The 16,309-nt window shown below is 38.6% G+C and overlaps 1 protein-coding gene across 3 annotated transcripts in view; it reads right to left on the minus strand.

Moving 5' to 3' along the window:
* MEI4 (meiotic double-stranded break formation protein 4) overlaps positions 1 to 16,309 on the minus strand; it is a 77,957-nt gene that overhangs the window by 44,453 nt on the left and 17,195 nt on the right. For all 3 annotated transcript variants that reach the window (XM_057412511.1, XM_057412509.1, XM_057412508.1), the window contains exon 3: positions 12,657 to 13,216. In XM_057412511.1, coding sequence (XP_057268494.1) covers positions 12,657 to 13,216 — 560 coding nt within the window. The remainder of the gene's footprint in view (positions 1 to 12,656; positions 13,217 to 16,309) is intronic.

Here is a 16,309-nt window from a genome sequence, read left to right on the forward strand (position 1 = left end):
CAACTGAGAGTTTCACTTTTGGACAGAGAACCTTAGTAGCCCTTTTTTAATCTTACTGTGATGTTGCTTCCTTTGTTAATTTGACAGCTGTCATTCTGTCTCTCTTCCTGTTTATGCTGCACTGTTTCTCCTATCTTCAAGCCTTGGGATTTGATGCATTATTCCAATTCTTTCCTCTGTAAACCTCATCTCAAGCCCTTGCTTTGCCCTTTGTCTTTCATAATCTTTTTCACTCTTTTAAACCTGATGTTCTCTGCTAGGACCCTCAGTTAGCTTGGCTGCTGCAAGCTGCCTTTTATATTACAGTATTTCAGGACTTTATTGCAGAGCTTTAGCTGAAAACATTCTGGCAGACAGTGTGACATACAATAGAGGCAGGTCTCTTTACCACGTTTGACTGCATGCACCAAAAATATTACAAAACCCAAGGAAAAATGCAAAAGGGGTGAACAATTATTTTGTTGTTTTTTTGTGTTTTTTTTTTTTTGTTTAAGAAAAGGTTCAGAAAAGGTGCAAAAAATTAAGAAAATTAAAATATTTCAGTATCTGCAAAAGAATTACTGCAATACAGTACCTGTATGCTGTGCAGAGGATGGAGATGGAGAAATAAGTAACCTACAGTCTGTCTACTAAATCTTCTGAAAGTCAGAACACTCTGGTGAATTATACTGGAAAAGCCAGAAATGCCAGCAGTACGTATTATGATACTCACCGAAGTAAACATGCAACCTACTGGCTTAGGTGCAGCTTTGTTGAATTTGTGGAGTAAAGAAGGAAGATCTCCAAGGAAGTGAACTACATGAACTCCTACCAGTTGTCTTTGCTGACCAGGAAGCTTGTATGTCAGACTGGGAGTGTGAAAGTGCACTCACAGACTGAAAGTATCTTTTTCAGGTTTATTTCTTCATGGCTGCCTAAAACCTACTCTCTGATTCACTATCAGCAGGGTGCCTCTGGTTCCCTACATGTTTTTATACAATCCAATACCAATTCACTAGCAAAAGAGTCAGCAATTAGTGCATCTGTTAGCTCCTGTCCACAGGCTAAAATAAGCCAAGTCGGCTGCTGCCGCTACATTGTCAAGGAGGAGAGAGAGAGACCAAAGAAACTGCTGCGGAGAGACACTTGCAGCCACCTCCCCATTTCCCCCCATCCCCTTATTGCTTCTTCACACCATCAAGACCTCTGGCAGAAGCAGATTTCCTAGGTCTTTATCCTCTCCTTCCCTGCATAAGGGAAGGGTTTTACTGATTAAGTAACAAGGATAGACTCAGATCAGAACCAGCGCACCTGCAGAGACTGGACTACCCTTAAGTAGTATGTCCTCTGACTGACATACACAAACCTTTCCCCTTCTACTCCTGACAGTTGTAAACATTTGGTACACAGCACAACTTCTTGCTACTTCTTCTAGCTGTTTTCCTAATCAATCACAAAAGAATAAAGCACTAAAGAATATCTTCTTCAGTTTCATTATTCTTCTAGTATGTGTTCCATAACAAATACTTTCTTGAACACCAGAGAGACAAAAGCTACCAAATCTTCCATCTGTAAACACAGTTTATTTTACAAAGAATGCTCTTACATTGCTCTGCTACAGTTTACCTCTGGTAAACTCATGTTGCATTTTATATAATTTATCTTTAAATCTTTAATTATTCTTTCATTTTAAATTTGTTATAAAGTGTTTCATGTTATTGAGATACACTGCTACCCAGGTAACTTCTCTAACTTTCAAACACAAAGCGTGCTGCATTAGAAATTCTACAGTTACAATAATACCATCTCTTTGATTCTAAACTTACTTCACTTTTTCTCTCAGTTTCACATAATCACAGAATTCCAAGGGTTGGAAGGGACCTCAAAAGATCATCTAGTCCAACCCTCCTGCAAGAGCAAGGTAACCTAGAGTACATCACACAGGAACTTGTCCAGGCGGACCTTGAATATCTCCAATGTAGGAGACTCCACAACCCCCCTGGGCAACCTGTTCCAGTGCTCTGTCACTCTCACAGTAAACAATTTTTTCCTGATGGTCACACGAAACCTCCTATGCTCCAGTTTACACCCATTGCCCCTTGTCCTATCACTGGACATCACTGAAAAAAACCTAGCTCCATCATCCTGACACTCATCCTTTACATATTTGTAAATATTGATGAGGTCACCCCTCAGTCTCCTCCAAGCTAAAGAGTCCCAGCTCCCTCAGCCTCTCCTCATAAGAGAGATGTTCCATTCCCCTAATCATCTTTGTGGCTCTGCGCTGGCCTCTTTCAAGCAATTCCCCGTCCTTCTTGAACTGTGGGGCCCAGAACTGGACACAATATTCCAGATGCGGCCTCACCAAGGCACAGTAGAGGGGGAGGAGAACCTCTCTTGACCTACTAACCACACCCTTTCTAATGCACCCTAGGATGGCATTGGCCTTCTTGGCCACAAGGGCACTTTGTTGGCTCATGGTCATCCTCCTATCGACAGGACCCCCAGGTCCCTTTCCCCTTCACTACTGTCCAGCAGGTCAGCCCCCAACCTGTACTGGTACATGGGGTTGTTCTTCCCCAGATGCAAGACTCTACACTTGCCCTTGTTGAATTTCATCAAGTTCCTCTCCGCCCAACTCTCCAGCCTGTCCAGGTCTCGCTGAATGGCAACACAGCCCTCTGGTGTGTCAGCCACTCCTCCCAGCGAGGAGGAGTATCATCAGCGAACTTGCTGAGGGTACATTCAGTTCCCTCATCCAGGCCGTTGATAAAATATTAAACAGCACTGGTCCCAGCACCGACCCCTGAGGGACTCCACTAGTCACAGACCTCCAGCTAGATTCTGCCCCATTGACCACAACTCTCTGCCTTCTTCCTTTCAACCAGTTCTTGATCCACCTCACTACCTGATCATCAAGCCCACACTTCCTTAGCTTATCTATGAGGATGCTGTGGGAGGCAGTATCAAATGCCTTACTGAAATCAAGAAAAACCACATCTACCGCTCTACCATCATCCAGCCACCTAGTTACTTGCTCATAGAAGGCTATAAGGTTGGTCAAACATGACTTCCCCTTGGTAAAGCCATGCTGGCTGCTCTTAATGACCCCCTCATCCTTGATATGTCTAGAGATGGTGTCTAGAATAAGTTGTTCCTTCACCTTTCCAGGGATGGAGGTAAAGCTGACCAGTCTATAATTACCCAGGTCCTCCTTCTTGCCCTTCTTATAAACAGGCATGACATTTGCCATCCTCCAATCCTCAGGCACATCACCTGTTTCCCATGACTTACCAAAGATGATGGAGAGTCGCCCAGCAATGACCTCTGCCAGCTCCTTCAGCACCCGCGGGTGTATTCCATCCGGACCCATCGATTTATAGATGTCCAGATTGCTTTACTGATCCCTAACCCAATCCTCATCTACCAAAGCAAACTCCTCCTTTATCCTGACTCCTTCTGGGGCTATAGGAATCTGGGTCCCCTGGGGAGAGACTGCAGGAGTAAAGACAGAGGCAAAGAAGGCATTCAGCACCTCTGCCTTCTTTATATTCTCTGTCTCCAGGGCACCTACCTCGTTCAGCAGTGGGCCTATATTGCCTCTTGTGTTAGCTTTATCTGCTATGTATTTGAAGAAGCCCTTTCTATTGTCCTTAACCCAACTTGCAAGATTAAGTTCCAAGGAGGCCTTAGCTGTCCTAATTGCCTCCCTACATTCTCTAACAGCTGTCCTATATTCCTCCCAAGTGGCCAGCCCCTCCTTCCATAATCCATAAATTCTCTTTTTCTGCATGAATTTGCCCAGCAGTTCCTTGTTTTATCATGCTGGTCTCCTGCCTCCCCTACTTGACTTCCTACCCACTGGGATACTCTGATCCTGAGCCTGGAAGAAGTGATCCTTGAATGCTGACTAACAGGATAAAGACTTGTCTTTCTCATTTTGAGCACACTACATACTCCTGAGTTGGATAATAAATAAAAAACAATGACACTTAGTTGATGGAATAAAATACATGTAACTGACGCTGTTGTGAGTTTCTGTGCTTGTTTTTTGGTCTTTTTTAAGCAACAAAAAAAGGCAAACCAACCAACCAAAAAATCCCTAACTCAAAACTAAAGCGCAACCTGGATGTCCTTAGAATTCTGGGCTGCAAATCACTGCCATGTTTAATTTAGTTTCTACCTTAAAAATGGTAACACCCACTTCCACACACTAAAACCAAGTACCTTGCGTATATCATCTCATCCCAATCACCTTTACAGGAAAGGCAACACTTTCCTTGAGGACATGCAAACACAAGTTATCAGTTAATCTGAAGACTGTAAGAATCTGATGTGTAAAGAAATCCAGCTAACTCCTAAAGACATTAGGGATCCTGCTGGCATCAGTTTTCATTGACAAATTTACTTTAAACAATGCTATCTTGGCAGAGAACAAGGACGTCTGCATCTTCTTGGGATTCATGAGTTAAGCATCTAAATACCTAATTCATCCAAGAGGCTGGATCCAGTAAATATTGTCAACAGGACGCCATTATTAATCCCAGGTAAACAAGCAGCATTCACATCAGCTGCCACTCGGAGAACTCTGATGTTACTGCTGCCCATTTTTTTAATACCAGTGTAAATATTCTACTGACAATGAAGAAGCAACTCTAGATACAAAATTTTCCCTCCCTAAGAGATTAGAATTTATATTACTTTTTATTCCTCCTTCTTAACTAGTCCTGGTCAGAAGCCTAGAGGAGTGAAAAACTGCCTATCTGCCTGGTGATGCTGAGTTGCCAAGCCATGTTAATAGATGTAGGAGATACTAAGCAGTTAAGTGTAAGCTCACTGAGAGCAAAAGATTTACGGATTAAAATCTTTTATCTGAGGACTGCTTAGAAAAAGTCACTGGATAAATTACAGAAAACAGGTATTCTTCAGCTTTTAGATTTTTAAACTAAGGAGTGAGCTGGTCATACTTAAATTCAGGGATCTAAATCGATGTCTCATTTAAGTATCTAAGATTTATAGACACTTCCAGCAAATGAAAATGGATTTCAGACATTTATTTCCCAATCTTGCACTCTTCTTCTCTCTGCCCACAGTGTGAGAGCTACTTGGAGTACCACTTAAAGATGCCAAGTACCTGGCATGCATACCTAGGAAGAACAGAGGTACCTTGTTTAGGGTTGTAGATTTCACTGCAGTTGAGCACTAAGAAGTTAGGCAAAGAATACTTAACTGTCTTTGCAACTGGCTGTAGATAGCAGGCTCTACAGAGGTGACTTTTAATTTCTGTCCTATCACCAGAACATCCCCTCCATTTGGACACACAAAAGTATTTCCTAGGGAAGCATAATAAATTTAAGCTATGAGAAAACGTGCATTAGTAAACAGGCAAAAAAAAAACAACCAAAAGAAACCCTATGATTCTTATTATTAAAGTATGTACACATATTTTAAGAAATGGTTGAGGTCTACTACCAAAAACCCCTTGGGATACACAGCCACCTTCAAAAACTAGAAGGTGTAATTTTCAGACAAGACAAAATAAATAAATAAATAAAATTTTATCTGTTTAAAAGCAACAAACTGAACTTTTCCATGAAAAGACAATCCTTACAGCAGGAACAACCCTAGGCCTCTATCTGGAAGTGACCCTAATGGAACTAAAGTGCTGGGGTAAGTAATGCTGTGATGGAGCTATGGTGGTCCTATAACTCCTTTGACTAATCACCTTATTATGGTACCCCTGAGACAAAAAAAAAAAAACCAACCAAAACTATTCCTTTTGTTCAATAATATGGCTAGAATAACAGAAGACAAGACCTAGACAGAATTCAAGTGCTTTTGCACAACCATGCTAAGTGAAGGACTGAGGGGTATGCTCTGATGCTAGTGTTGTTCCACATGGTCTCAGCTGCAAATATCACAGAGATGCCAAAGAAGCAAACTGACACTGCTAATGCAATGCTGCAGAAAGTTAGGAGAGCTTTGACAGAAAGCATTCACTGGACAGAGACTGAGGACAGAGGTAAAAAAAATAAACAGCTTTTGATATATATTTCGTATCCTATTCAACAAAATCAAGAACTTTCGGCATTACTTCATTAAGGGCCTTCACACATTTAATTTGTAAATCAAGCAAAGGCCCATCCCATCCCTTTTTTCTCCTCCTAGTGGAAATAATCTATTATACCCTGAATACTAATTAATTACGTGGTTAAAATCAGGAAATTATATTATTTGTTACTAGGAAAAGAGTTGTGCTGACAAAAAGCTTTACAGTGAGGTTGGAAACCATAAAAAAAAATTTGCCCTTATGGTTAAAAAAAAATAAATCTTCCTAACTTCATTCTGTAACAGCAATAATTGTAGCTTTAGTACATGATGTGTATCAGCTGAGGCTGCCTGAGGAGGCAAAGGGGACAAAAGTCTAAGAGTCAGACAAAGTTTTTTTCACTCATTCATTCATTCATTCATTCATTCCTGTCTAGTTAGTTACTCTGATCCACTTTACTGAAGTAAATGAAAGTCAGTCTTTTGGTGATTGCTTTAGACTATAGTGATTTACAAGACAATGGATTTTGATTACCATTTGACTCAAACAGCTCTCTACATAGGACAACAGATTGCTGAGAAAATTTAATTCAACAATCAAGAGATTAAAACATTGACTCTTACTAGACCATAAAATCCTGGCAACACATTTTAATATTCATACAAATGAACTGCTCTTCCACTATGCAAGCAAAATTCTTTGGGCAATGAAAACACACCATGGCACAAGAACTACAGTATTCCCCTTGGGACTCAATTTAGGAAAACTGAAGGCCACTAGTTTTATACTTGGGAACCACCAATGCCATGAATGACTATTTTTAATTTTTATCTGGCGCTGAGAAGGCAAGACTCTTGTAAACAGTTATGTACTGTCCCGGCAGTTACTAACAAAAGATACTGCAAATTATACATGGATGGGGAAATTTACTGTCACCCACAACTAGTTGGAACACGTATCAAATATATACTGCTGCACATATTAAAGCCATCAAAGTTTATAATTACTCTCTTCCAAGCAAGTTCAATCATTAATGAATCATACAAATTGTATCCAAGATAAGATTCAAAACCATTGTTCTAACTGATGTCTACTTCTTCAATTGCAGAAGCACACTTCCATATATTTAATTATATAATTGCCAATAAGATTAAAATATTTCTTTCTGCTTTTCACTGTACTAGCTTTCAACTTGTTATTTTAATGAAGATTTGTGAATCTTTTCTCACACAAACATCAGTAAAGGCATTACGTTACTACCCAGAATGCATGTTTAGCAACAGCTAAAACATCAGTGTGTTAGCATTCTTCTCAGGCTAAAGTTGAAACACAGCACTGCACCAGCTACTAGAAAGGAGAATAATAACTGTTGCAGCTGAAACCAGGACACTAAGGAACACACATAGAGAAAAATGGAAACAGGCCACAAAGTCCCAAACAGGGTAAGAAAAGTTCCTAGACACTGCGCTCATGTCTCAGTATCCATGAAGATACTGTTAAACCAACTTCAAAACTACTTTGAACGCAGAGTAGACAATTTCCAAAGGGGCTTAAAAAAAAAAAAAAAAAAAAGAGAGAAGAAAATAGCACAGAACAATAAGGATTTTTTTTTTTTCATTATTTGAATGGAGCAAGCAATTCATGACTCTTGATAAAATTTTCTAAGTCAGTATTGATGTTTTAAACACAGCATGAGAAGAAGCAAATGACCAGAGTTCACTGAAACACATCTCTCTTCCTTCTGGGTCTTGTTTGAAAAAGATTATGAGTGAGGTGGGGCAGATGGTTGAACAAGAACAAGGCACAAGAAGGCAGTCTCTTCTGACAGCCCTATACAGTTTGACATTAAGAATCTTGAAGGCACAAGAAAGCAGTCTCTTCTGACAGCCCTATACAGTTTGACATTAAGAATCTTGAAGGAAATGTACTACTGTCTTCTATTCTAGCGTTTTGATTAATTCCTTAAAACAAAAGGTCCAAGAAAACAGTCACAGATCTCTATACAGAACCCAGGGTGAAGGCCAGGATCTTCTGGCACATAGCTAATCCATTAGCCATGCTCCAAATTACAGTATCAGCTGCACCTAAAAGAAGTACAAGCAGCGAACTGAACTTCTCTCAACAATGCTAAGAAACTATGGTGACACAACTAGGGATCATATTGCATAAATCTTATGTAATGCAGTACCCTGTGACTGTATTTGTCCATGACAGCTCTGAATACAGCTGAAATGCCCTGAAAGAAGCCAGATATAGAAGTATTTTTATTCTACTTCCAAAGCAACAAACAAGAATCTAAATTCAGATTAAAAATAATTGTTTTGACATTTTACACAGCTCTATATCCAAGAGATGTAAATAAGACATGTATGAAGTACCTCAATTTCTGTTACACGGATTTGGCTTCTAAAGCTGATTCCATATACTATGAAACTACAGCCAGCCCAAGTTCACCACAGAAGGTTTCCAGGTAGGGCTTCAGGATGCTGCGCAAAACCTTCACCAGAAACATAAACCACACATGCTCTTCTGAACAGCACAGGGAGTTGGCAATCCCCAGTGCTTCTGACTGTTGCATTTTTCTGATATAGGAGAAATAACCCTTTTTTCCAAAACACCTTGGACAACAGAGACAAACCTTAAGAGAACAGGCACATCTTAGTGCCAGTGAGCAAGTAATGCATCTAGGAGCACGAGAAATGCACATTCATTATGTCCCTGTGGATACGTATAGGGATAGATGCTGTCAAATCCAAAATGGGTAGATTAAAGAAAAAAATGTTCCTGTGATTCCTTTCTGCAGAAGAAACAAAGTTTCTACTCCACTGGAACTGTAATTACACACCATAGCATTTACAGAAGTTTTCCATGGGAAATGATTTCCCATGTTTTGTCAGGCAGTAGAGAACAGTCCATTTGAAAAGCAGTCAGTGGCTCAGCAAACTGAATACAGTCTTGCAGAGCTTTTCTTGTAATACACTTCTGTCAGTTTGAAAGCAGGACTTACAAAGAACCTGCACAAATAGGACAGTGGTTCTGCTGATAGCGGAGTGACTCAACATGAATGAACGATTTGCACTTCAAAAGGCAATGCGCCAGTAACACACAGCCACAACAAACTTCTAAGGGTCTCAGTGCTGAGGACTCAGAAACCGGTGACAACCAAAGCGCTTGCTCCAGAGATCAGCAGTGACCATAGCAGATTTTATAACAGCCGACTGCAGAGAGCAACAGCTCATCTGTACCAGAATTACACAGGATCCTCACAAGCTCTTCTGTAGCAGCCATACAGGGATGTCAGCAGAAGGTGCAGAGGCAGGCCTTTCAGCAGATGATTGAGAGCTTTCATGACCTTTAGATGATTTAGAGCACCCATGCTTCACCCTCAACAGGAGTGACTTGAGAATCCTTCTAGGTATTTCTAAAAGGCTTCTTCCAAAAGACCGTGGGTCTGACAGCTGTGTGCATACTTCTGAGCTACTCTCCAAACATGGAGAGAGAAAAAGAATTAAAAAGCAACATTTGAGAGGCTACTTTCATTAGCAGTTCTTTGATTTGTATGTTTGGGTTTGAGGTTTTGGGGGAGGTTTTTTAAGTAATATTTTATTTTACCTCTCCTAAATGATAGATTTTATTCTTTTTTTCCCTCTCATACTTGTGATGGTTTGGCATTTCAGGTCAAAATACTATCCAAAATGCACAGCTTTATGCAACTGAATCCATGCAGAAAAGCAGGAGTGTATGTCTGCTGGTTCCTACAGCTTCTAGTGCTTTATAATTAGAAACATCTCAAACAATAGGGCTCGACAGCTACAGCAAGTAATTCTGCTCCTGTTTTTCTTCCTTTGCATCTAATGTAGGTATAATTATTTCTTTTCCAATTCTCAAAGGTTTTTAACAATTTTTAATTTGCTCTGCAAAACACTGAGACTACTTTTGAAGATGAGGCGTTAAGCGTAATCCACAGCCAGTTCTCTCTTTGTTCACTTTTTGAAGGTGTTTCTGCAGCCCTTTGTGCTCCTTGACAGTCCATAACAGTTTTATAGGTGAGGATGGCAATGGGAAAGTTGTGTCAAATACTATAGCTGCACTGGCGGCTCTCAAAAGCTTTTTGACAGTTTGTAAGGTTAGCTACAACAAAATTCCTAACATTTTTATGCTGAAGGGATTTAAGCATCCTTCTGGAACCCAAATTTATAGTTTGCCACTCTTTCCAGATGACAGCCTTGTAATTAATGGTAATTTTATTTTAAACCTATAATCTTGATATTTCAATCACTGCTTGAGTAAACAGTGATGATTAAAATTGAAGCATGAAGTGTCCCTAGGAGATATCTGGTACACAGCACATGAAGAATTAGTTATACAGTCTCCACTACTGATTCTGATTTCTACATATTTATTTCCATATTCAATTCAGTTTAAAGAAAACCAAACCTCTAAAAAGGATTTTTTAATAAATCTTTATAAATAATGAAATTACCACATACATGTTTCCTTTTTCTCTAGAAATCTGCTAACTACCAGCGTTATCCCTTAATAATTGGTCTATATCATTTTTAAACTCTTTGAATCTGTTTGATTGAAGTAGTGGCTGTCAATAGGAACGACTGTCAAGTCAATCTATTTGTGGAAGCAAGATATAAAACATCTCATAAAAGCCATGTGTTTAGTGAAGTTATTCAGAGAAAAGATGCCACCTGCAAATTGAGTGGACATATTCCACCCTTCTGGAATGACTTATAAAGGCACTTTGCAGACTTGAAACATCCTGATCTATCAGAATATTTTTCTCTCATTTAAGATGTGTCACCTCTCACTTTAGGCTTTGCCAGTTTCCTGCAATCAACAAGCAGTCCATTTCTGGAAAACCTTTTGATTGCTCTCCTAGAATTAACATTATTTTAATTATTTATTATCTTCTTCTTTGGGCAGAGGAGAAGAACAGGTGGAAACGCTGGACACAATCAACTATGAAGAAGTCCTTAATGAATCCCTGCTCAAGTTTGCTGTGTTCTTTATCTTGTAATCACACACACACAAAAAAGTCACACCTGCATGATTCTATTCCTGATGCCACACAAATGGTATGTATACTCACATTCTTTCAAAACACTGGCCATGGATACCTCTAATTAAAAACTAAGTATCACACCATGGCAACACTGAAATAAAAAACACCCTGGTATTAGAGACACAAGGCTCTAGTCCTGGAAAAGCTTCAGTATATGAAGATTTCTTTCTGAACACTTTCTAACCAAAATACAGGCACATCCTCTTCCCTTCCTCCAAGTCTAGCAGTAATATTTGCCAGATATTTACATTCTGGGTAAATACTTAATACACAATAAATGGGATTAATCTGCAATTGAGACAAATTTCTTTTCCTACCTAAATGAATCAGTGAACACAATTTCAATAAAGATTTTGAAGAATAGTGAAAGGCTGCTTCTTCTTCCTTAAAAACAGGTTTTGGACAGAGAAAGATTAACCTCACTGTGCTGAAAAACTTTCTCAAAATAATTTTCATTTAAGTATAGGAACAATAGCAAAACACAAAGATAACTGGTGGAAAATGGCTATGTCAAATACATGCAACCAGTGCTGTCTGACATGTCATGTCAGGCCAGGATGGATGGGGCTTTGAGCAACCTGGTCTAGCAGAAGTGGGGCTGAAACTGGATGATCTTTGAGATCCCTTCCAACTCAAACCATTCTATGATTCTATCTGTCCACAGGTGTAGCAGATGTCTCATTTCTCATTTTGCTAAAGGCAACTTTGAGCTCATCCTAAAGTAGGGACCTAGTACCTGGTCAGCATTCATTAGGCTTCATGGATTATTGGGATACAATCTTCATTTACTATAATGGTAGTGTAGTTTACATACATGTGGACACTATATTGGTACATCTAAGTCTCAAACAATTCCACCATGTCTCGTCCAAGTTACTCTAAAAGACAACGAAAACCAAAAAGCCTAAGACAGACATGGAATTCAGTACTTATGAGAAGCCTTGTGAAGACAGACTAGGGATATTTCAGTTGAATGAGGGAACTAACAAGATGATGCATGGAACAGTGCAGAATAATGAATGCAGACAAAATGCAATTCAGTCCTGTTGCTGTCGGTGCTGGGGACATGCTAGTTCTGAATTCCTCACTCATCTGCTGACTTACTTTTAAAACACAAATTTGCAAATGTATAGAGAGTGTCAGAAGTTATCTGAAGCAAACCAACTTATTTAATCTAGGTGCACAAGAAAGAATAAAGAAATCATATAGTCATTACTTTGTGAATATTTACAATATATTTTCATATAGCAGGTGGAACAATGTGGTTTTCTCTCATATTTTCTATAAAGTTGTTTTCATCTGCCATTTTAACAGTTTTAAAAAGTCCCATACTTAGGAGCAGAACAGAAGAACTCGCATGCTTGAGCAATAACTTTTTCAAATGCTTTAGAGCAAAAAAAGTCAATATTACAAAAAAATAACAATCACAAAAATCTCAAAGTACCCTTCAAAATATAATAAGGCAAATTAATATTTTAAAAGTGCATAAAATACAGGAGAATACTGCAGTATACTGAAATGGCATAGGAAAGATGGAAGATGTTTTAAACTTACCCTATTGACACTGCTGTTTCTTAAAATAATCTGTACTAGATTTTTCTTAAATTCTTCCAGCTTCTTGAAGCACTTCTTCAAAACATGGTTAGACAATTTATTATTAGTTATGAAACTGATCAAAACAGAAACTGCTTCAGTAAGAAAATCTGAAACTGGAAATTTAGGACTGTTGTAAAAAACAGTCAGTCCATCAAGCAACTGAGACACTGAATTGCGTATGGTGAAAGAATCATTCTCAAGCTCTGTGAAGTCTGCTTGAAGGATTCCTTCTTCTGACAGTTTTCTTATTTCAAGCAGATGTTGCAAAAACTGCACTGGAGCAGTCAAAGACTTCTCCTTGCTAGTACTGCACAGACTCAGTGGGGGAACTCTTTCCAACAAGCATTTAGAAGTGTCAACGTTATGTTCAGATTGGTGAAAATCAGAAGCTATGCCTAAAGAATCGAATGCATAGTCATTAGAGACATCACATCCAGAGTCTTCTAGCTGGCTTGAGTAACTCACAGGGTTTATGAATTCCTGATCCAGAAGAGTTTCAGCAGAGGCATCTGGTTTTCCTGAAACACAAATGTGAAAATTACAATACATGCTTATGGAAGGTGACATATATCCTTTTTCCTCTTGCTTCCATGCAAAATTCACATAGCATACATGTTTGCTCCCCAAGAACTTCCCATGACTAGAATTTAGCTGTGGAAGAAAGTGACATAAACTTTCAGAAGGTAGTGTGTATTTGAGAGCAAGATGTTTTATGCTCAATAGCAAGATGAATAGTAATTCTGAGTTTAAAATTCCTTATGGCTTTGAATTTTCACACATGTAATTTAAGTGGACATCACACAAACAATTTAACTGGTCATTTTTTCTCCCATTAATTCCCTGGGAAGGAAATGCATGTAAATTTCTGGTCCCCCAACATTTTCATTACTTTTATTCTCAAGAACTCAGACTGCTTTTAAAAGACAGTGAAGGTCTATTACTATAACCGTGTCAAATGAGATCTCTCTTATTTGTACTCTTCCTCCCCATGTCAGGTAAGGAATTCTAACAAAGTCAAAGTTGAAAAGAACATTATACTTGAGATTTTATTATTTAACAGAGGAAAACATTCAGAATAAAAAAATATCTTCAGTTACCATCTATCTTATACCATCTTCTTCAAAGGCACACAAACTTTATTACAGAAGGTATGCATAGCATTCACACTATTAAATTATTTTCATACACCCTTGTAGAATCTCTTTCATTCTATTTCACACATTAGATACATTTGAATCAGTGCCTCTGGGCATAAACTCAGTACTAGATGATAACAGACTCCCTCTCTGCTATATGCTACCTGTGCCAAAAGATTACAGTCAAAACAAGCATAAGACATTAGAGCAGTGAATTGGAAGGCCAATACACAAACATCTCAGTGCCACAAGGCAAGGCTCCATCTGACTAGCTCTTATTTGTGCCCTGCTTACTGGATCACAGCCACAAACTGCTTCTCCTCTCACTCTTAAAAAAAAATGCATATACTGTTCTTATTTTCCACAAGGGTCCATAGCAATACCTCTGTGTTTGTATTCTTAAGTGAATAAAAAGATCTTATAGATGGTTTGGCCGGATGGGAAATAAATGTTTTATTTCATGGCAAGTTAAAAAGAAGCATTTTAACGCAGAAAACATCAGTAGGCAGCAAACTACAGTATTCTGTACACTAACAAAACATTACTGAAAAAAGTTTATACAGACTTCATTAAATAAACAATTTCAAATTGAATTCTTACCATTACTTTAGTTTCAGAAAACAGACCAGATGATCCAATGAGGGTACTACTACTGAGATGAAAACTGGAAATGTGGTTTGTTTATTTATTGTTGAGTTTCATGCCTTGTAATGTTCAAGCATACTCAAAACTGAACACAATTGGTACTGACTCACTGAAAATAAAAGGGCTAACTGTAGGGAAATCAAATGACACTTGCAGGAGATAGCAAAAGCAGGGCTTGTAAGGCCAGCCTAGCATTTTATATATTAACACTTTTCCCAAATGCCCTGCATACTTGAACTCTGAAAAGCAAGCAAAGAAGCAAAGCACACTTCCCATGGCCTGACTAACAAAAACAGGCATCAATCTTTCATGTCTTCTCTCTCTAAGGTTTTGAGCAAAAGACATTCCAGAAGAAAAAAAACTGAAAGCTGTTTTTGGTGCTGTTTACAGAAAATAAGCCCTTCTAGGGAATCCATCTATTATGAGTTTCACTGTGTGGGTATTTTGTTCTTGTTCTTAAACCCATGGGGCAACATGAAAATTGCTAAGAAGATGTAATGCCAGGAGTCAAGAAGCAAAGCAAGAAATACGTGCAAAAAAAGTATGTGTGTTCACTGCTTCTCTTGTTGAAAGGGGAGGAAGAGGGGAAGAAATAGCAGTGGTAGAAGAAAGGAGAAGAAAAGAGAAGAAAAAAGGGAAGTAAAGAATAATACAGAAATAATACAGAAATCAGTAGGAACCAAACTTCAGGCTGTCCCCAAATAAAAGAGGTAGTATATTCAGTGAAACCTTCCTACCAGTAGTAAACATTGCATTTATGCTCAAGGTTCCTACTCACTGACATATCAAACTCCTGTGCCATTATGAGTTTCCTGAAAACCCTGTTACAGTACATCCCCGATAGCAGCATATTTCCAGTCCAACGAGTAATACAAAATGCTTTAAAAATGTTCAGTTATTTATATGTTCTAGCCATCTGGGAGCAGGTGGAAGTTATTTAAAAAAATAAAAAATAAATCACCTACCAGAAATCACTCATTATTTCCCTCAAAATGTCTAGAAACAAATTATTTCTTCTTGAAAGAAGGTAAACTAATCACTTTGTACTTACCCACACATGAGAAAGTAGCCTTGATAATCACACCATGTGGTTATCAAGTACAAGAAAAAAAAACAAAAAACGAAACAGCATTTAGCCTGCCTCACACTAACAATAATCTTTAAACAGTAATTTCAAGAATATTTGACTATAAATACAGTGGAACAAGAAATATGAAAATTTAGTGCGCATGATAAACTCACCACAAAATTTTACAGTGCTTTTACACAGGTAATGAAATATCTGGATATGAGCAATTTTACAGCGGCCTTAAATATGTCACATCAGATTCAGGAAATATTTAAACTCTGAATTCTATTTAGGTCTTTAGCTCCTTACTACCTTAAGATCTGGAGCTAAAAATCAGAACTGTGTGCTCCCCAAAGCAAGACAAGGTCACAAGAACAGCTTTGGGGTGCAAAGACTGAAGCACTCTACATATTCACCACTGCAGAAAGTATCTGTCATGAAAACCAGCAGTCATCCAAGGGACAAAGGAGTGACATGCATACAGCGTATAACATGTAACCAACTTTTGTAGGCATTTCTGTGAAGCTCAAGAACTCAAATGCACACACTGCTTTGGGATCACAGAACAGAGTGAGATGTCCATCAGTCTTACGATTAGAGAGAAAGGAGTCTTCAGCTAGTCCTGACAAAGCAGAGCTCTTGCATACACCAAAGTCCATCCATCTCCCAAATACGTTCTGTCACTTCTGAATAGCCACCTTAATACAGACACCAAGACTCAGTTCAGGGATAAGAAAGGGAAAAGGAAGATCCAATTGCTT

The sequence above is a fragment of the Pezoporus wallicus genome, unplaced genomic scaffold, assembly GCF_028554395.1.
Source record: "Pezoporus wallicus isolate ANWC-B61680 ecotype Strahan unplaced genomic scaffold, APGP_CSIRO_Pwel_v1 contig_4788, whole genome shotgun sequence".
NCBI classification, from domain to species: Eukaryota; Metazoa; Chordata; class Aves; order Psittaciformes; family Psittacidae; genus Pezoporus; species Pezoporus wallicus.